The following is a 22,988-nucleotide window of genomic DNA, read 5'->3' as shown; positions in this document are numbered from 1 at the left end:
TATATATATATATATATAAAGAGAGACAGAGAGAGATTTATCAGAGGCTGGCAAGTCCCAAGTCTGTGGGTCAGGCGGCAGGGTGGAGGCTTCTCCTGACTCATGTAACTGCAAGGGCTGAGGAACCCAAGATCAGCAAGTCAGACAGCTGGCTCATGGGCTGGGGATGCTGAGGAATCCAAGATCAGTAGGTAAGATGGCAGGCCACTGGCTCACGTCCCAAGAACTGGAAATCAGATGATGATGAGCTGGATGCAGGATTCAGAGCAAGTGAGCAATATATTGGATGCAGGCCACACCCCAAGGAAACTCCCTTTACAACTAATTGGCTGATCAAATCAGATCACATCATGGCAGATGACTGCATTATTACATAACCGCCAAATTACATCATCATATAACTGCCAAACTATATCATTATATAACTGCCAAACCACTGAGAATCATGGCTCAGCCACGATGACGTACAGCTTTAACCATCACAAATGTCATTGACCAATTTGTATGGAAATTGCCAAAGGGGAACCTACCTTACTGTGTAAACTTTCACCAAAAACACAATAAAATATTAAGAAAATTAAAAAAAAAAAAGAATTGGGGTCTAACTCCTGGTGGTGTGCTGGAGCTGACTTGTACAGGTTGGTGAGAATTCAAGAAATTTGCAAACTGGTTGCTCCCAAATTAAGTACAGCCATTATTAAAAACAAATCAGATAATTTATGGTAAATAAATTATATTATAAACAAAGGCAATAAATTCTTGAAACTCCTCACTTCCTAATTACTTTACTACACTTTACTATTATCTATGCTCTTGAGATTATTTACATCTATTGCAGCTGTATAGTGGAAATGCTATATATAATGGTGTGTGTTATGCATCTCCTCCCAAATCTGTTCTGATGATGTCATATTGATACCTTGAAATCGGTCATTGAGAGAGTATTTACACTATGGAAATTGTTAACATTACAAATTAGGGATTGTTTTATTGTCTTTTTGTCTAAACCAGCTGTCAGCAAACTATGGCCCATGGACCAAATTGAGCCCACTGTCTATTTCTGGGTGGCCCATGAGCAAAACATTTAAAAATACTTGCCTTCTAAGTTCCTACGTAATGCCCCCAATTTTGCCTCCCAACCAGCAAAGCCTAAAATACGCACTATCTGGTCCATTACAGAAAAAAATTGCAGAACCCTAGTCTAGACTTAAAAAAATAATGGAGAAAATGTTAATAATGCAGGTTAAACTTTAAAGTAGGTCCTGTCTCTAGCCATCATATCATGAATAGTGCCCTTCACCCAAAATAAAATAAACAGCTGAGAGAATGGTATTTGAAAACTATTCTCCCATTCAGCAAAGAAGTCGCTCATGTTGTTGACAAACAGGTGAAGTTCTGACATAAGTCTTCATTGGTATGCTTTCTCGTTAAGGTAAACAAAATACCAACCAGAATTTTTGCAGGAACTACACTCATTCATCAGTTGCAATACCAGTGTTGCACAAAAATTAACTAAAGCATTCTGTGATAATCAATTTGCTATCTGAAATTTACAGTAAAGAGTATCATTTATTGTATTATTATTTGTAAATTATGTGCTATATATCCTTTATATAGTCGTGTGTGTGTATAAATATATACCTTTTTTTTTTTATTTTAGAGAGCCAGTTGTTAAACATTTAGCAGCAAGTCACTGCTAATTCCCTTCATCTTGAATCTGGTCTGGCCTTAGGGACCTACTTGAAAAATAGCATGTGATAGAATCGGTATTCTGAAACTTTTGATGTTAGGTCACAGGAAGACTTGCAGCTTCCATCTGAGTCCCACTCTTGTGGCATTAGTTCTTGTGGCACTAGCTCTCTGAACCTACTGCCATGCTAGGAGAAGCCCAAGCCAGCTGACAGTCCCAACTGAGCTCCCAGCTGACCACCATCTGACTGCAATTGCATGAGAGACTCTGAATAAGAACTGCTCAGCTGAGCCCAGTAAACCCATAGAACTATCAGAGGCATATCTTGTTTTAAGTCTCCAGATTTTAGGGGTAGCTTGCTACATAACAGTAGATAAGTAGAACACCATGTAATTCTGAGAAGGAAGCAGTGAGCTGGTAGCCAACTGGCCCTATGACAGCATGACACCAGCAATCCGTGGTTGGGGTATTGGGGTCCTGTTTTGTTCCACACCCAGTGTGCAAAAGCAGGTGTATGGGCATGTTAAGGTGGGAACGTAACAAAAATGGGGAATGATTATGAATAGTACACATCCATATTTGTATATACATTTGAATCCCATAAAGCCATACTCCACTAGAGATGCAGCAAGTAAAATACCATCAAATGAAACACAGACTCTACCCTGTTCATTCACTACCAATCAATCACATCTGGGCTTCCTTGAACGGCATGCAGCTCCTCCCACTGCTTCCTTCTTTTCTGCACCAGCCAAAGAGCCACTCTTGAGGCTAGCATCGTTTAAGTTCCCCGCAGTCCCTTGATGAGGCTGTGTCCTCGATGCATCTGTCTCATTATCTCATTCCCACTTCACAGTTTCACAGAGAGTCAGTGGGGATTTCTGGACACTGAGGAGAGTATGCCTGGGGCAGGGTCTGTGTTTTACATACTCCCTCTTCTACACCTGCTCCACGTGAATGCATTACAGTGTTTCAGAGGAGAAGAGAGAGGTCCAGGCACCTCCTTGTATCAAAGAAAGAATGAATGCATAGTAAGTAACTTAATGATCTCTAAACCTTGGATTGACACAGTGGCTGCAACAACGGGCTCAAGCATAACAACAATTGTGAGGACGGTGCAGGACTGAGCAGTGTTTTGTTGTGTTGTACATGTGGTCACTATGAGTCTGAACTGACTCGACAGCACCGAACGACAACAGCAGCAAACCTTGGATCACTGTTTATCTCATTCATGCAGCAAAATGATAGGTAGAAAAGCTGTATTGAAGTATTTTGTACCACTTGGGTGGCGCAAATGGTTAAGTGCTCAACTACTATCCAAAAGGTTGATGGTTTCAACTCACCCAGAGGCACCTCAGAAGACAGGCCTGGCAATCTGCTTCTGAAAGGTCACAACCTTGAAAACCCTATGGAGCAGTTCTACTCTGCACCCACGGGGTTGCCATGAGTTAGAATCACTTGAAGGCAACTAACAACAACAAGGGAAATAATGTCCATCTGAGAGAAGCATGGCTAGACGGACCAAGTTTTGTGAAATCATTTAAGTCCATTCAAAATTAGCCGTTAGGTAAACACATATTTGCAGAAAAAAAATTGTCAATAAAAATATCAAGCTGTCTCCAACTTTAGTTTAGTTGTATATACAAAACCAAAATTCCATTATAAGGCATTCCTAGGTAGGCAGGTTTTGCAGACTTCACCTTGGTGGCTTTGAAATATTTTTGGCCATCTGCAAAAGGAGCTACCTTCATACAAACTGGAAGGTTTCTAAATATTACAGTAAACCCTGCAAAAGCTGGAAACCTGTGTAAGGTGGAAACCTGTCAGAGATGGAAAACTCAGCACTAAAACAAGGTAGGATTCTTAATAGAGAGCAATAATAGTAAGCACCCTGTCAAAGGCAGAAAACTTACAGACCCAGAAAAACAAGGCATTCTCATTCAGTTCCAGCTCTCACAGGTTTCACTGTACAAGCTTCAGCTGCTTAGTACATTCTTATTCAAAGACAAAGTACTGTTGCTCCTAATATGATAAAACATTCTTTAAATAGGGATTCTTTTATTCTCTGATGTCAGTTATGTCTGGTTACCAAGAACCACTCATAGCTCAGTAAGAATGGAAGTCCACTTTTCTGAGTTCATTTTTTACTTTTTCATCCTACCACTGCCCTCAAGAAGCTATGAGTTATTAGCTCTAAATTAGTTGTCCATTGTAATTCACACTTCACATGCTTTACACAGACTGGTTGTTAAAATTCACCATGAAACGTTATCTAACTGTATTTGGTTGTTTGCTTTAAAAAAAGGCCTCACAATCTACTTCCAAAAGATCCCGCCACCCTTGAAATCTCTATGGAGTGCAGGTGGAATCGACTCAATGGCAACTGGTTGGTTAGTTGGTTTTAAACCCCTTTGGATTCTTCAGGTAAGTTTGAATTGAGAACTCCTAACACCTCTTCTATTCAGGGTTTTTCGGAGTTACTATAGCACTTGAAAGTAATACCATTTCATTTCAATGAAAAGTCTCTTACATTAAAATTCTTCACTAACTGATTGGGCTGCTCTTCATTTTGAAAACAGATTTGAAAAAACTAAACTCTTAGCAAGGTAAGCTACAATACCCATGACCTTAACTTCTAGGGCAGGCTGAGAAAAAAATAAGACTTCTTTCCTTCCTATATTGCATGTCTTCTCCATTCTCTTGCCCCGTAATCTTTTTCCTATTACTTTTATCTACTTGACTTATTTTGCCAAACATCCTCTATATCAGGGGCCAGAAATTAGTTTGACTATGAATAGTTACAACTTGGATGGTGTTTACAGTTCAAAAGTGAATTTTTTTTAAGAAGCAAATATGTGAAGATAAAGAGGAAAAAACTTTAGTACCAAGAGCAAGGAAAAGATGAGAGCTAAGCAAGGATTGCTTAAGGATGCCTTGGCTGTCTGACACCCAAAATTTATGGCAATGATTGACCACTGATGAATAACTAGTGAACCCCTGCACAGACTCAAATTCTACTATTTATCTTGCCACCTGACACCAAGTTCCAAGCAATGGAGCACAGTATTGGAGCAGGACAGACCTGGATTTTGATCCCGGCCCTAACTTACACAATGATTTAACCTCTCTAGCTTCCAATTTCCTCACTTCCAAGATGGAGATTGTGGCAGAGACTGGTCAATTACTCCCCAGACTGGTTCTGCTTCCTGAGTGCATAACTGGACGACATTTCTAAGCCTCCCTGCAGTTAGATGCAACCATGCGACTAAGCCAATGAAATGTGAGCAAAGTGATGGATGTCACATCCAGACTGGACCCATAATACCTCCCATCCTTGACCTTCCAAGGTTTTCTGGAAGGTAGGATGGCTACAACCCCCAGGGCAACATTGGGAGCCACATGTTGAAGATGGTCTCTGAATCAGTCCTGGCCGCCAACTAAGAACACCAAGTTGGACTGCTGTATGAGCAAAAACTGAACAACTTCTGTGCTGACCCTCTGAGATGTGGGGTTTATCTGTTACAGCTGCTATCACTACCTTAATCAACATAAGGATAATCATAGCTCCTCTAGCTCATGGGGTTGCTGGGAGGATTAAATGAGATGATGCGTATAAGCCACTTACTTCACTGTCTTGAACACAGTGAGCACTCATTAAATGCCAACTCTCATTATTGTAGCAAGAAGGAGTTGGCAGAACTGAATCCAAAGGGAAGCAAAAGCACTTATGATTTAGAACCCAGGGGAGAGGTTGCATGCATTTCCATTGGTTGGACAGGATGGCTTTGAAAAGTCACCTTCAGTGTAAGCATTTGGCATTTTGAAGAATATGCTCATCAAACAGAAGAACTACATGCTCCCCCAAGATGTTACTCTGCATTCTACCACAGCATAAGGCAGGTAAATACCCTAGAAGTATTTTCATCTTGACCTCCAAAAAACTCGTAGCTCAAACAATGAGAAAGCACAATTTGGTGACCAAAATTGGTAAAGCAGATTTCAGACTGGCCTTAAATCACTGGCTAAAATGGTTCAGTTACACTTCACTGAGGCCTGAGTAAACTTCCCTTTTTGTTAGGGAGGAGTTTAGCAGTGACTTTGGGAATTCATTCTGGTCAGTGTCCTGAATGCTAACAGAAAATGCTGGTATTTTTCCCCCTGCAGTGTTCCCAGGTGCAGCTTGACTTGGAATCTCTGGGCAAGGCAGGATGAGTCAGCAGTCTCTGAGTCACTTCACCAGAAGGCATCCCATGTGTTCTCTGTCCCAGGTTTCAAATGGCAGCGTGTCTGCTCATGAGGAGGCTGGGCTGAGAGCACAACAGAACAGTCCAGAGACTCAGAGAGAAAACAGGCCTGAATAATTCCTCCTACTCCAGACCCAAAAAAAGGAGACAAAACGGCAAAAATTGAAAATCCTTTCAATGATTTGAATTTGAATAATGATTTGAAATTAAGAAGATGTGGGAACAACAGTTGAAATTTGCTTAGCAGGCAACGGGTTCATGTTGTTTTTAGCTGCCATTGAGTCAGCCTTTCTTCCTAGTCCATCTCAGTCCAGAAGCTCTGCTGAAACCTTTCCAGCATCATAGCAACATGCAAGCCTCCACGGATGGACAGGTAGTGGCTGCGCGTAATGTGTATTGGCTAGGAATCGAACCCGGGTCTCCTGCATGGAAGGCAAGAATTCTACCACTGAACCATCAATGCCCTTAACAGGTTCACAGAGACAGTTTTATTCTAACTTTTGTTCTTTTATCAGGAAAATTAATACTTTCATTAATAGTATATATACAGGAATAAATCATAATGCAATTGATCATAATCAGAAGTGATTGAATCAGTACTTGGCTATTGTCCTTCCAGGGAAAAGATGCTAATGACTTACAGCCTTTGAGGAGATGCGTAAAGGAGGTGTAATAATATTTGGTGTTAGCAAAGGAACCGTTAATGTGGTACTGCCACGAGCAACCTCAGTTGCTTCAGTGGTACCTTATGAGAACGGAAAGAGCTGTTTCTTCCCTCTAACAAGTTAATGTACTGCTTTACTAGGGAGTAAGCTAGGCCCAGGAAGCATAATTGCCACCCTATTCTGCTGGCGAAAGAATAAAGCTAAAGTTCATTCCAGTTAAGCACATGCTCTGGTATCTATAAATTTCCTTATGATAAGTAAATTGGCACGCAAAGAAAATGGCTCAAGGAACCAGGTACAACAACAATCAGTGAAGGTGTAGTGAAGGATAATCAGTGAAGGATTCCAACATGTTACTGTGTAGGCCCCAGAGGACTGTGCTACAGTCAGACTTGGAATGGCCCGGAGGCCATGAAAAATGGGACTGCGGTGTCTTGTCTACGGTCCTAGCTTCCAGTGGTCCTCTCTGTAAGGAGGGCTGCCCCTCTGCCCATGCTTCAGATAAGGCCATTTCTACCAGTCCTCAAACCCACATTCATTCTACATTATCTATTGAGCATCTCTCACTGCAAACCTGGAAACTCCGCATTATTATGATCATTTGCTCTTTATGGTAGTTCTTTCAGTAACTTGTATAAATTTGAGTAGATTACAATAATCACTTGTGAAATATACTAAAATAAAATGAGAAATCCTTGGATTTCTAGAGAAAAGATCTCTTCGTAGCTTTCTCCTGGACATATAGTGTGTCAGAGTTAACCTGTCAAAGGTAGCGGCTTCTGCCTCCCAAACCAGAGTGGTTTCCACTGAAAAGCATGCTACTTATGTTGCAAAGAGACAAATTCTTCTAACTTCCACCCAGGAAAATTAATTGGGCCATCAGACAAATGAATGTCATGATACTTACAACTGCGGAATTATGGCCTTGTAAAGGACCACTGGAAACGTAAGGAATCGCCTTTCCCATATCCCTGACATGCCACAGAACCTCCAGTTGATTCCTTCGAGTGACAGACAGCTAACTACTTTACCAAGCTGCCTACTCCATCTTTAGACAGCTGGATAAGCAGCACTGTCTATAAATATGTGGGCCATTCTTTATCTGTTTGATCTCAATCTTCAACCATAGTCGTCTTGAGAAGAAACTAAAAGGGATCAAAGAAGGTTGCTCTGGATGCTTAGCTAGGCACCTTTGCTTTCCTAGGTGATTCATTTAAATTCAAAAGGAAATAAAAATCAGATATCAAAGGAACAAATTTTAAACACCAATGTTTTAACCGAAGTATTTGTATTTACTAAACAGCTACTATGTGCCTAGTACTGTGCCAGAAAATAGAGAAACAGGAGTAAAAGATACCACCGTTACCCTCAATTAACTTAAAATACTGTCTAAGCATGACTAAATATATGAAACAAGGCCAAAATTAATGGAAGGTATAGTATAGATTTAAGTCTTAAATTGGTAATTTAGACTAAATCTTGCAAGAGTGCAGAGGGTTGTAATAAAAGATGGAGAATTTACAAAAGGCATTTGGAAGTACCTATGTCTTGATCATGTTTCACAGGACCAGTGAGATTTAGAAAGTCATGGGAATAATAACATTTCTTTGAGAATATGTCAAGATTATACTGCTGTTCCCAAATACACAAAATAAGATTCTGGGGATTCTGTCATTATTTTTAAAAGTGAGGTCAATGAAAATGGGAAAGGGATGTTGAAATACTATCATATATGAGTAGAGATTGGAAAATACCACGCTGTACCACAAGACAACCTACAGAGAAAACCAAACTCTGCCCTTAACTTTGAGATTTTTCTAGTAGATTAAACAAATAATGTACATTTTCTCCTTCAAGGGAGATATGGAATGTTACTAAAGAGTTCTTTCTCCATTTCTCATATCTCCATTATGCAAAAGTAAAAAAGTCTCATTCAGCTGATGAGAGTTTAAACCGGTACCTTATTTACACATACATGTGTCCTCCTTCCCTCCTAGAAGATCACAGAGCACTCCCAGAGATGTACTTAACCACCTGATTAATTACTGGACCTGTATGTAAATTGCTGTCAAGATTAAGATGATCATTTTATCACTTATTCAGCCTGCTAAACATTTACAGTTTAATGTATCTGACAAAGCCATTTGTATACCCATATAGTATATAAATGAAGTTACATTAAAGCTATGATAAGTCTATATTAATAGCCTTAAAATAATTTGATAACTACAGACAGTTCCCTAAGCAATTACAAGATGTTCCATGTTAATTTAGAAAGGAATTCTAAACAAGGCATTTAAAACCTAATAAGATGCCATTAAATGAAGGGAGACAGGGGCGGGGGAAAAAGAAAGTAAACCCTATGGCTTGAACTAGTAGAAATGATTCTCGGAGCTACTGACCCTTGCAAGATCCATGTTTCCCTTGGATTTCTAGACACAAAGCAGATCTCTAATTGAAGGTGATTATCTAGTTACTACATCCCAAATTGCATGTACTTCTTGTATTGATTTACATCAACAACTAATTATATGGAGCACCTATCAATTTGAAAGTCCACAGAAACAGCTGAATCCATCTACCGACTATGTCCAATGAGAATATGGTCCATAAACCACGAGACACTATACAACCATAAAATGTGATTATATTTAGTGACGGCAGTCTGCCTCCCAGTACTCATATAGATCTGGGAGCTGAATCATGATGTCAATCAACTGGGAATAAATTTTCCAAAGAGATCACAGCAAAAAGCTCCTCGCTTGTTCTTGGACTTTCTGAGATGTGGATATCCATATGCATGTCTGCCATTCTGCAGAAATGGATACATTGATACAGACACCACTGCCATGAGAAAAAAGAATAGCAACATACAGTTCTAAAAACTGAAAGACAAATTCCTAAAACAGCAAATATTATCTCCATAAACTTGACTTGGGAGCTTGGTACATCAACCAAAAGTGGACAGCTTGATCAAGGCACTACAACAGTAAAGAAATGCAGAGACTATGGCACAGCACAAATATGCCTCTGCAAAATATAGTTCCCATTAGTTAGGTTAATTAAGATTAACAAACAAGTCATTGAAAACCCCCATAGTAGACAAAAGATAATTTACCATGGAAATACACAAAGACAAGAGTAGCATTCACTCTGAGTCATTCATTTAACAGATTGGAAGGAGATTCCTCAAGTTGTCATCACTGATTAACAAAATAACATGTATCCAAATAGCATACAAAGGCCAAAGAAATTTGCCACCTTAGAAACGTTCTGTGGACAATGAAAAGTAGTGCAGGAAAAAAAAGGAAGTGAACCTTATCACATATATATTATAATGCTATCAAACTTATTATATGCACAAACACACACATGTAAGTGTTTATGGTGTAGGTTTATTTTAAAAATTTTCTACTGAGATGAATGAAATAGAACTCAACTTGGGAAGAGAGGTTTGGCGTTTTTCATTGACTTGGCATAGTGTTTTTACCCAAAATAATAACCTGTATTCCTAGTCAAATATATCACAAAGAAGCATTCACAGCACAAGACTAACATCAACTTATAGGCTGGAGTAGGAGGGGGTTATATTCCAGTTGCTCATGCTGCCATTCTGTAAAATCTATCATTGCTTAAAAAGCATCCCCACCCTTACCTCAAGGGTCATATTCACGGTACTAACGGCCAGTTTTATTTCTCCATCTGACAATTCTTTTAGATCCTTCAGTATTGTCTGCTCCATACTTAAACCTGTGAATGACAGGAAAAAAACAGTACGTTATACTTGGTGAACTTTTTTTGTAATATCAGGGGGTTATTTTAAGAATTCACCTTGCTAATTTCAATATTTTCCCCTCCAATATACATTTATTCGTAATAAAACACACACATTAAGGCAAAAATTACATTACAGACAATACAGACATCAATTAGGATCCCAGCAGAAATTAGAAGTAACTCCTCATAATTCAAAAGAAGATTCTTTAATGGTAGGGCACTTACAGAGATGTGGGAAGGATTGAGGAAACAAAGGATGGTGAAGCACCCAGAGATTAGCAAGGGGCCAAGGGAAGGAGAGAGATCTGGAACTCTGGGAAGAGGGGCTGCCAAAAACTTAGCACCAAAGTCCAAAGGAAACAGGGAAGAAATACTACAGCATCTCTCTTCTCCTCTCCTTCCTTCTCCTACCCCCACCCCCACCACGCACACATACACAACGTGTTTCTACCTTTTCCCACTGGCCAAACCCAACCAGAAGCCAGTGTCAACGGATCCCAGAAGATTAAATACTTAGAGGTAAGACTCTGGAGGCCCATAAAAGATAAGGGCAGAGAAGGGAAGGGGGGTGAGGGGAGGGATAAAGAAAAACTAGCTTAACTATGCTAACTGGAAAAATAAAGCTAAGCAAAGCCAAAATATATTTTTAGTAACATTTAGGTGACCCTCGATGTTTTCAATATAATTTACTCAAAATGCACTTTATATATGTGACCAGTAAAGGGACCATAATTAAGTTAGCCACCCTTGTAGTAGGCTCTGGCAATAGAAGCTGCTGGTTTCCTTAAGTGTTAGGAGGAATAATCCAAAATGGCTAAATTACCCAGAACTGCATATCTGATGAATGTGCTTTAATAAAAGCTATCACTGAAAAATAGAAAAGGAGCTGACATGACATTTAATCCTCACCTCGTGTTATTATCTCTGATTAGGCCTAACCTCTTGGGAAGAAGAGCCATAATAAGGCCTAGGAAAGCATATATATCTTTTCCCAGATCCATGTTAAGACAAAGAAGTCGACTGTTTGCCCTATCAACTTAGAACACACTATCAATCACAGTAGATGGGGAAGCAGACAGGTACGGTTATGGATTGAATTGTGTCCCCCAAAAATATGTGTTGTAAATCCTAACCTCTATGCCTGTGGTTATAATCCCATTCAGGAATGGGTTCTCTTGGTTATGTTAATGGACAGGATTAGTGTAGAGTGTGTCTTAAGTCAATCGCTTTTGAGATATAAACGAGATTAAACAAGCAAGTAAGCAAGCAGAGATGGAGGAAGAGAGATGTCAAGCCACATGAAGACCACCCAGGAGCAGAAGTTCAAAACAGACAAGGACCTTCCTCCAGAGCCGACAGTGAAAGAAAGCCTTCCCTTAGAGTCGGCACCCTGCATTCAGACTTAGAGCTTCTTAAACTAGGAGAAAATAAATTCCTGTTTGTTAAAGCCACACACTGGAGGTACTTCTGTTACAGTAGCACTAGATATCTAAGACAGAATTTGGTACCGAGAAGTAGGAGTGCTGCTCTAACAAATACCTAAGTGTGGAAGTGGTTTTGGAATTGAGTAATGGATAGAGGCTGAGTTTTAAGGTACCTAGTAGTGAAAGCCTAGACTGCCTTGAAGAGACTGTTGGTAGAATTATGGACAGCAAAGAAAATTCTGGTGAAGGCTCAGAAGGAAGTGAGGAGAGCTGTGGAGAAAGTCTGCACCATCTTGGAGGATACATATGGCATGAGCAACGGAATGTTGCTAGAAATGTGGACATTAAATGTGCCTCTGGTGAAGCTTTAGAAGAAAATGATGAACATGTGATTGGACAGTGGATGAAGACCAAACCAAAAATCCCATTGCTGTCGAGTCAATTCCGACTCATAGCAACCCTATAGGACAGAGTAGAACTGCCTTATGGGATTTCCAAGGAGTGGTGGGTTGATTCAAACTGCCAATCTTTTGGTTAGCAGCCTTAGGTCTTAGCCACTGTGCCACAGCGGATGAAGGGTGATGCTTTTTATGCAGTGGCAAATAACTTGACTGAATTATGTTCAAATGTTTTGTGGAAAGTAGAACTTGTAAGTGATGAACTTGGATATCTGGCCGGTGAGATGTCTAAGAAAGATCTTAAAAGGGCCACATGGTTTCTCCTTCCTGCTTATAATAAAATGCGAGAGCAAAGAGATGGACTTAAAAACGAACTGTGCAAAATGAAAACAGAACTTAAAGATTTGGTAAATTCTGTTGTACAAACCAAGGGCACATATCCAAGGATGTGGCTACACAATTGTTTGTTGAAGAGATTAAGCCTGTGATTGATGGATCTAACCAACTATCACAGCACAAAACCCATCAGCTTAGACTGAAGGGGACAGAGAAAGAATGAAAGGAGAGAATGCTGTCTGCCTCTTGGAATTTGACAGGCAGGAAATAGGCCAAAGGAGCTACATCTGTTGTCCTCCAAGAAAAGAAAAGGACCATCCCTGGAGAAGCTCAGAGATCAGAACTGTTGGAAGGAGCACGGGAAGCAGGACCTTCTTGGTTGCAAAGGGTGAGGCCACAGTCTCCTAGGTTTCAAAGAGTCAGATCTTTGCCAACTCAGTCCCAGAGTGTGGGGCTGCCATTAAAGTGTGCCAGGGGAACGGCGCCGCTGCCCAAAGCTGAGGAGGTGAGACTGCCATGCCCAAGGTGCTGAAGAATGGGGCCTGAAGGACCTGAAGGGTGAAGTCGCCACTCAGATGGACTAGGAGTTGCCATCCCAGTGGGCCTGGAAGGTGGAGCTGAAGGCCAGGGCTGAGGAGTCTCCACCCAGAATCCAGAGAACATAGCCAACATCCAGAGTCTAGAGGGTAGGGCCATCACCCAGATGGTCTCAGAGAAGAGAGGATTATTTTCAAGCCTTGAAAGCTAATGTAATTTGTTCTGCTGGCTTTTGAACTTGCTTGGTGCCTGTTATCCCTCTTTCTCTCCGATTTCTCCCATTTGTAATGGAGATGTTCTACCTTGTGCCTTTTCCACCAGTGTACTTTGGAAACAGATAACTTGTATTCTAGGTTTCACAGGTTCACAGATAAAGAGCAATTTTGCCCCAGGATGGACTACGCCTAAAGTCTCAGCCATGTTTTGATTTAGATGCTTCAGAAGATGAGATTTTGGACTTGGAGTTGATTTAAGACTTTCGGGATGATACGATGGGGTGAATGTGTTTTGCGCGTATGAAGAATATGAATTTTGGAGAGACAAAGGATGGAATGTTATGGATTGAATTGTGTTCCCCCAAAACATGTGTTGTAAATCCTAACCTCTATGCTGGTGGTTATAATCTCATTTGGGGATGGGTTGTCTATGTTAATGAGACTGGATTAGTGTAGGGTGTGTCTTAAATCAATCTCTTTTGAGATATAAAAGAGATTAAACAAGCAAGTGAGCAAGCAGAGATGAGGAAAGAGAGATGCCAAGCTACACGAAGATCACCCAGGAGCAGAAGCTTAAAAGAGATGAGGCCCTTCCTCCAGAGCTGACAGTGAAAGAAAGCCTTCCCTTACAGCTGGCACCCTGAACTCAGACTTCTATTCTCCTAAACTATGAGAAAATAAATTTCTGTTTGTTAAAGCGACTCAGTTGAGATATTTCTGTTATAGCAGCACGAGATAACTAAGGCAGGTACTTAATAGTTTTCTTCGGTTCAAAGATTGAAAGGCCACAATCTACCATACTGCTGCATAAAATGATTTATAGAATATATTGTGACATAAAAAGTTTGGTCTAGCTCTAAAAACCAATTGCAAAATGCTTACCATTATGCAGCTACATATACATGTACCTATGTAATGGAAGGTATAGCTAATACGTCCCACTCACATTTCCACAGATTTTCCCATCTCAGTGAACCCCAGCATGACTCTCAACCTCCAGCACAAACATCTCTTTTCCGGAGGGCTTTCTCTGGCCACCAGAGCCTACTGGGCCCTTCACAGGAGGCAAGTTGGGAGTGCTGTGGAATTAACACCTCCTGGGAGCAGCCCTCAGGAGCCTTGGTGGCGTAGTGGTTAAGAGCTCAGCTGGTAACCAAAAGGTCAGCGGTTCAAATCCACCAGCCACTCCTTGGAAACCCTATGGGGCAGTTCTACTGTGTCCTATAGGGTCACTATGAGTTGGAATCAATTCAGTGGCAACAGGAGCAGCCCTCAGGAGTCCCTGGGTAGCACAAATGGTTAAGTGCTTGACTACTAACTGAAAGGTTGGAGGTTCGAGCCCACCCAGAGGTAGCCTGGAAGGAAGTCCTGTCAATCTCCTTCTAAAGGTCACAGTCTTAAAAATTTTATGGAGTACAATTCTACTCTGACACACATGGAGTTGCCATGAGTTGTAATTGACTTGCTGGCAACTGGCTTAGTTTGGTTTGGGGAGCAACCCTCAATAGTCCAGTGATTACTGGTAAATGTTTAACAACCATCTCTCAAAAACACACACACACAAAACTCTGATGTATAAAATCAAAAAACCAAAACCAAATCTACCACCGTGGAGTCAATTCCAACTCATAGCGACCCTATAGGACAGAGTAAAACTTCCCTATAAGGTTTCCAAGGCTGTAAATCTATACAGAAGCAGACTGCTACATCTTTCTGCTGCAGAGCAGCTGGTGGGTTTGAACCGCCAACCTTTTGTTTAGCAGCTGAGCTCTTTAACCACTGCACCATCAGGACTCCTTCCCTAATGTACAGTGGTTGTCAATTTCTGTGGTGTGAATACTCCCACCATGGCTGCTTTCAAGCTATGAATGTAATATCAAGTGACTCACAAATTTCCTGAACATTTACCAGTCAACTCTTGCAAGGTGGGTGGGTTCCAGCACACTACTGCTCCCCTCAGGTAGTATAAGTCTGAGGTGAAATGCCACACTTTCTGTTTCTGCAATCACCTCCCAAAAAAACGACTTTCACTAGAGTCTTTGCCTTGGGATCTGCCCCTAGGGGTTTCCAAACTAAGGGAGAAACCCATGTAATTCAGTGTTTGTACCTTAAAGATAGATTGTCTAGGTTTAATCCTGGCCTGGCCACTTGCCCACTGGGTGGATGTTACCTGGGGAAAGCAAAGAAGTCTTTCTATGCCTCACTGTTTTCATCTGGAAATTGGGGATAATAATAGTACCTGATTCTTAGAGTTGTTATGAGAATTCAGTTGGCTAGTCCATGCAAAGATAGAGCATAAGAACCTGGTACAATAAAACCTGTGAGAGCCAGAACTCGACAGGACTGCCGTGTTTTTCCAGGTCTCACAAGTTTTCCGCCTTTGACAGGGTGGGGTCTTAACACTTTTCTTTCTTTTCAGTCTTACCACTCATTTTAGTGGAAAATATTTGGGTTTTCCTTCTCTGACAGGTTTCTGCCTTACAGACGTTCTGGTTTTTGCAGGTTTTACTGTATATATTAAGCACTCAACACACTGTATTTATTTATATTTATTACTAAAATAGTTGATCTACGAAATTCTGTGGATTTTTTCCCCTTGTTTATAAACTTCTTGATAAAGCCTAGACTTCAAGAACAATTTCATCAGTTCAGCCACTTCTTCTCTACAATTTCTTTCTGAAATTAATTTATGAAATCCCATTGTGCTTGACATTGCTCCTGCCACATTCTCAAGACAGAATCTTCTCAACACAGAGATTTCCTGTAATGATGCATTTAGGGTGCACACACACAGAAAGAAAAAAGTTGCCATTGAGTTGATTCCAACTCACGGCGACCCCCTGTATGTCAAAATCATTGGGTTTTCAATGGTTGATTTTTCTAAAGTAGATTGCTAAGATTTTCTTCCAAGGTACCTCTGGGTGGGTTTGAACTGTCAACCTTTGGTGAGCAGTGGAGTGCTTAACTTTGTGTCACCCAGGACCCTGGGGTGCACATTAGACACGTGAATTAACCTCAGATCCAGACACAAAGGCCTCAGAGGAGAGGCTACAGTACAGGTTGCCTGCTTCCAAGTGAGCCAACGCATGTGCCTGAAAATCTTCCAGACACACAAACAAGAGTAAAGAAAATGAAGGCATGCACAAATATACCTTCAACACTGCATCCCACAGAGCATTCTCCCTTGGGAGCAAACTGGGGGACATAGTCACTCACCCTGAGCACTAAACTGGGTCTCTTGCAGAACTTTGAAGATGTCTTCTCTCGGAGGCAAATTAGGAAATTTCTCTTCCAGGATGGAGAGGATTTCCTCCTGTCTCTCTGAGATCTTCTCTGATTCCATGGTCAGGCACTGGAAGAGGATGCTACCTGAAATGCATAAATAGGAAGAGCCTTTAAACATCCCAGTCAAGCCAGGTCATGGGCCAGGAAAACCAATGTTCTCTGGCCTGCTGACCTATGTTTCTCCTTCCTGTTTCTTGCTAGGACCACAGGCCACCAGAGCATAGCATTCAAGACAATGGCAACTGGTGGTTAGGATCTTTACAATCAGAATATAATGCTTACAATTTTAGTGTTTCAGAAAATAAGAGCTGACAACCATTCCGGGTCAATAAACACCAGGTCAAATATGCTATTATGAATAAGGAAGTATTGAATAACTTTAGAAGTGTGTCACTGAATTTTTTTAAGATTGCTGCAGTACTCTCTCTAATGTTTGTGCACTTGTCTATAAAGGATTCTTTCTCTATTTATTGGGTTGGAGGGAGACATCTCAGAAAACCCTTCAGGCTCCATCTGCCTGGCCTCATTATTTACCAGATATTAATCTCTACAACTTAACTGACCCCTAGCACACATGCTGGCAAACAGTTTATAAATCAAGAAACAAATTGATAGCTTTTCCCTACCCCATACAAACACACACAAAATGATCTATTTGGTTTTCAATTATTTCAGAATGGAAGTGACTGGAGAGCTACTTAAAAACATAGTCGAAGTTATTCCCTTTAAGGAACCAGGGAATATATTGTTGTCAGTCATCACATTATTGCTTTTACATATGAACTTCCTCCTTTTAACAACTAAAGAATCCCATTACCCCATTCATTGCCAGTTGCAAAGAGATGTGACAAGGTGGTTGACCTGGAGTCCATTCCTGACCTTCCAGGCACCATACACAGTTTTGAAGTAACTTACTATCATCTAGTTTTGAGGATTTACAAGCTGGTTCTAAAGCACAGGTTTATATTACAAAGTAAAGTGTTAATATGAATTACCTCTCTAAAACTCCTGGAAATTCTACAGACACACTTGTCTTGAAAGGGAAGAGTTATTACAGACGTCACATCCCTTCTCCCTGCATCCAGTGCCCAGACTAATGCAGAGTCACAGGGAAAGGGAGGAGTTCGCCTGAGTGGCTCTGCTTTGAGAAAATCATGGATGATTAAACTCTACAAAATCCTTTTGTTGTTGTTGTGCACTGAGTCAATTCTGACTCACAGAGACCCTATAGGACAGAGTGGAACTGCCCCACAGGGTTTCCTAGGCTGTAGTCTTTACAGAAGCAGATCATCAGGTCTTTTTCTCCTGCAGAGTCACTAGTGGGTTCAAACCACCAATTTTTTGCTTAGCAGCCAAACACTTAACCACTGCACCATTAATCAACGCATCTTCACCTCCCTAGCTATCAGTATGGCATTGATGATAGGTCTAGACATGGGGGGAGGGAAAATGAAAGAGAAATAAAGGAGATAAGAATGTAAAAGAGGAAGTGAGAAATGAAGTAGCGAGTGAGGCGGAACTATAGCACACAGTCTGGACACTTGACCTGAGACCTAAGAATCTAGAGAATAGATCTGCATTCACCATTAAGTATGCTGAAAGATCCTGGGAAAGTCACTTGGTCTCTCTGTTCCCATTTTCTCATTACGGAAACAGAAATAATACTGCCTTCCCAGTTTACAAGGTTATACTGAGGTTCAAATGAAGGTAATATCATAATGAAAAATAAATATTGCCAACGTATTTAAAGCATTTTATTCATTCACCATTCATTCATTCTGCAACAACTAAAGGATCCCACCATCCCACTGGTTAAAAAGCCCAGGTTTTCAGAAGGGAACTCTGGAGGGCTATACCTAGGAGAAGGGTCAAAAAACTATGCTATGGACCAAATTTGCAGTGCTTGTTTTCATAAATAAAGTTTTATTGGAACACAACCATAACCATTCATTTATGTATTGTCTATAGTCACTTTGTGCTATGATGACAGAGTTGAATAGCTGTGACAGAGACCACATGGCCTGCAAATCCTAAAATATTTATTATCCGGCCCCTTACAGAAATATTTTGTCAGTCTCTACCCTAGAAGAAAGGAGCCCTGGTAGGGCAATGGATAAGCACTCGGCTGCTAACTGAAAGGTCAGTGGTTCAAACCCACCACCCACTTCGCAGAAGAAAGATGTGGCAATACGCTTCCATAAAGATTACAGCCTTGGAAACCCTATACGGGCAGTTCTACTCTGTCTATAAGGTCACCATGAGTCAAAATCGACTCGACAGCAATGGGAACGGCCCTAGAAGAAAGGTGAAGCAAAAATAGACAAGACTTCATGAAGACTGAAATTCTGATTTGAATCAGCTTAAACACAGACGAGATTAAGTTGATCCTCCCCTCTCCTAACTGCCTTTGATGATCAAAACTGTGCAAAACAATTTCATTATTTATAACCACAGAATCACTACATTTATCAGTGATCAATAAAATATTACCAGGCATAAAGCAAATAAGACCAAAACACTGGAAACTCAAGAGAAAAAACAAAGAATGGAAACAGAGCCAGAGATGATCAAAACATTAGCTGGAAAATTACAACAAAGAATTGGAAACAATTTTTTAAAAATCAAATAAAATTTTAAAATTGAAAATTTAATAACTGAATTTAAGAACTCAAAAATATGTTTAACAGCAGATTAAGAACACACCAAGGACAGAAATAGTACACCAGAAAGTATGTCAGAAGAGAATATCCATATTGAAGCATGTAGAAAAAAAGTAATGAAAAATACAGAGATGAGCATAAGAGAGACAGGGGACATGGAGAAAAGGTCTAACCTGTCTGTAACAGGAATTACTCTTGGAAAGGAGAGTGAGAATTCAGATGAAACAACGTTTGAAAAGGTAATGAGTAATAATTTTTTCAAAATTAATGAAAGACATCCTATAACATTCAAGAAACACCATGAAACCAAATCAGGATAAAGAATGACACTGCTAGACACATGATAGTACAAATGTAATAATTACAAACAAAGAGAAAATGTATTAAAAATCAGTCAGAAAAAAGACATAATACTGTCAAAAGATCTACAAATAAAATTGAGAGCTAAAATGATGAAAGCCAGAAGACAGTAGAATTACATCTTCATATAAGATATCTTCATATAAGATAACTGACAATCAGAATCCTATATTGAATGAAAACATTTAAAAAAATAAAACAGAACAGACATTTTCAGGGGAAAAAAAAAAACCTGAAAATATCTGTCACCAGAGGACGCACACGAAAAGGAATAGTAAAGGCAGGGGAAAATTATTCCACCTGGAAGCAAAGAAATGCAGGCAGGAAAGAAGAGCATTGGAGAATGTAAATATCCAGGTAAGTATAAATGAATATTAACTGTATAAAATGATTGGAATACTATTTTATGGAATTTAAAATATATGTGTAATTAAAATACCTTTCAATAATAACACAAAATGCAGAAGGGGTTAAGTAGAGGTAAAGTGTTCTAAGTTTTTGGATTGTGAGGGAAAAAGCAAAAATATTAATTTACATGAGATTTTAATTGCATGTTTTAATTTCAATTGTAACTACTAGAAGAATTTTTAAAAAGAATTCTTAATAAACTAATAGAAAAATTTAATAACAAAAATTACTTATTGGTATATAGCAGAAAAGAAAGGAAAAAGGAAAAGGGAAACAATGTCAGACAAGTAGAAAAAAATAGGAAAATGATAAATGTCTATCCAAATGATTTTACATTAAATGTAAAGAAACAAAATATTTCAAGTAAAAGAAAAAATTGTCAAGCTGAATTCTAAAAACAACAATAACAACACACTGTTTACAAGAGCACACCTGAAATATAATTATATAGAAAGGTTGAAAGTAAAAGGGTGGAAAAAGACATAGCACACAATCACTAACCACAAGGCAGCTGGTGTAGTACACTAACATCAGACAAAGTAGACTATAATGCAAAAAGAATTACTTGAGATTAAGACAAATATTTCTTTATTATTATAGGGTTAGTCCTCAGGAAGATATATAAATTCTAAATTTGTATGCACTAAAACACAGTTTTTAAATATATAAAGCAAAAATTGACAGAACTGGATGGAGAAAGAGATAAACACACAGTTACTGTCAGAAAGTCTAACTCGTCTCTCTCAGTAACTCTAAGAACTAGCATACAAAAAGATCTGTAAAAATACAGACCATCTGAGCAACATAAATAACAAACTTGACCTAATTGGCATATACTGAATGCTGTTATCAACAACATCAGATTCTACATTCTTTTCTAGTGCAAATAAAACATTTACCATAACTGACCATCTACTGAGGCATATATCACATCTTAACAAATTTTAAAGGATTATAATTATAAAGTGTATGTCCTGCGGTCATAGTGAGAATAGTGTAAAAATCAATAATAAAACAGTAACTAGGAAATCCTCAAAAGTTTGAAATTAAACAACGTGCTTCTAAATAACCTCATGGTAAAAGAAGATGTAACAATGTAAATTAGAATATATTTTTAATTGAATGATAATGAAAATATGTCATTTAAACTAATGGGATGCAGTTAAAGCTGTGCTCTGAAGAAATTTTATAGCCTAAAAACGCATACATTGAAAAAAGGAAGTCTAAAACTTAATGATCTAACTATCTTAAGATGTTAGAAATAGAGTAGCAAATTGAACTCAAATATGTAGAAGGAAGGATATAACAAAGATAAGAGCAAAACTTAAAAACCAACATACAATGCAGAAAATCAACAAAACAAAAAGTTGATTAATCAAAAAGTCTAATATAAATGGCTTTGAAAACTGCTCAAGGGGGAAAAAAGAGAGAAAACATAATTTATCAATATTAGGAATGAAAAGGTGACATAACTACTAAGTCTAGGTAAATGTTAAAAGATAATAGTAACAACTTTATTTTAATATGTTTTCAAATTTAAAGGAAATGAACACTACTAGAAAAACTCAACTTGCCAAAATTAACAGAAAATAAATTAAAAATCTGAATGGTTCTATTTCTATTCAAGAATGAATATACAGTTTAAAATCCACAGTTAAAACATTTAAGAAAGAAATACATCAATTTTACACAAATTCTTTCAAAAAATTGCAAAAAAGGGAACACTTCTCAACTTGTGAATCCAGAATAACCTTGATACCAATACCTAATATGGACATTACAAGAAAGAATTATTGGTTGTCTCCATGAACAATTGCCTCCTATGCCATGAGATCAGAAAAACTGGAAGGTGCCCGGCTACCATTACTGAATATTTTGATCAAAGATTCTGTAGAAGAATACTGATCAAAACGGGGAAAATGCAGAACAAAATAAAGAATTAGAAGAAAGTCTCTCTTATAAACATAGATGCAAAAATTTTAAATAAAATAATATCAAATCAAATTCAGCAATGTACAATAGGATATTGCATAGTGACCAAGTAAGGATTTTCCCCGAAAGGACAAATTAACATTCAAAGATCAATCAATATAATTCACCACATCAATAAAGAAGAAAAATTATCTGATCATCTCAGTCAATGTAGTAAAGCTACTTGATAAAAATCCAACACTTATATAAAATCTCAGCAAAGAAGACGGTTTACTTAATTTGATGAAGAGCATTTATGAAAACCAAATTAAAAAGGCAAACATTATATTTGATTGAGAAATACCGAAAGATTTCCACCACAAATCAAGAATGAGACAAGGGTGCCTCCTATATCTACTATTTAACACTGCACTGCAAATCTTAGCCAGAGCAATAAGTTAAGAAAAAGAAATAAAAAGTATAAGTAAAGGAAATGAAGGAATAAAAACTGTCTTTCCTAACAGATGATTGTATTTTCACGCAAATAACGTGCAACTTCTACATTTGTTTACCAACCATGCCCTAAAAAATTAGCATAGTGCGCTTACAAAAATACCTCGCAGGGGGAGGGCATGGTTGGCAAACAAACATAGAAGAAGCACGTTATTTACATAAAAATATGGTAATTATGGTATGTGTATTAAAAAAATTCAAAAGAATCTACAAAAAAACTTAGAACAATAAGTAAATTTAGCAAGTTTGCTGGATATAAGGTCAATAATATAAATTGTCTGACTTTCTATAAACAATAATTAAAACATCAAATTTTTAAAATAGTTATATTTAAGACTGCATCAAAAATATAAAATACTTTGGAATAAATCTGACAAAAATATGCCTGGCCTTGGGAGTGGCAGCCCCGTAAAACCAAATGGGACTAATGAGGTACAGGAGTCCAGTGACAAGGGCCAGAAGGCAGAAGAGGACAAGGAAGCTGGTGATAGGGAACCCAAGGTTGAGTAAGGATATTGTTGATGTGTTGTGAGATTGTTAACCATTGTCATAGGGCAACATGTGT

General features: G+C 38.8%; 1 protein-coding gene across 1 annotated transcript in view; it reads right to left on the bottom strand.

Annotated features, from left to right (window-relative positions):
* The window catches only part of PRUNE2 (prune homolog 2 with BCH domain), a 305,962-nt gene that overhangs the window by 203,214 nt on the left and 79,760 nt on the right, over positions 1–22,988 (bottom strand). Inside the window, exons 6-7 of the mRNA XM_023737740.1 lie at positions 16,503–16,655; positions 10,255–10,349 (exon numbers count right to left, since the gene is read on the bottom strand). Coding sequence (XP_023593508.1) covers positions 10,255–10,349; positions 16,503–16,655 — 248 coding nt within the window. The remainder of the gene's footprint in view (positions 1–10,254; positions 10,350–16,502; positions 16,656–22,988) is intronic.

Source organism: Trichechus manatus, unplaced genomic scaffold (assembly GCF_000243295.1).
Source record: "Trichechus manatus latirostris isolate Lorelei unplaced genomic scaffold, TriManLat1.0 scaffold00107, whole genome shotgun sequence".
NCBI classification, from domain to species: Eukaryota; Metazoa; Chordata; class Mammalia; order Sirenia; family Trichechidae; genus Trichechus; species Trichechus manatus.
The sequence above is the reverse complement of the archived record's forward strand: the minus strand, read 5'-3'. Positions and strand labels throughout refer to the sequence as shown.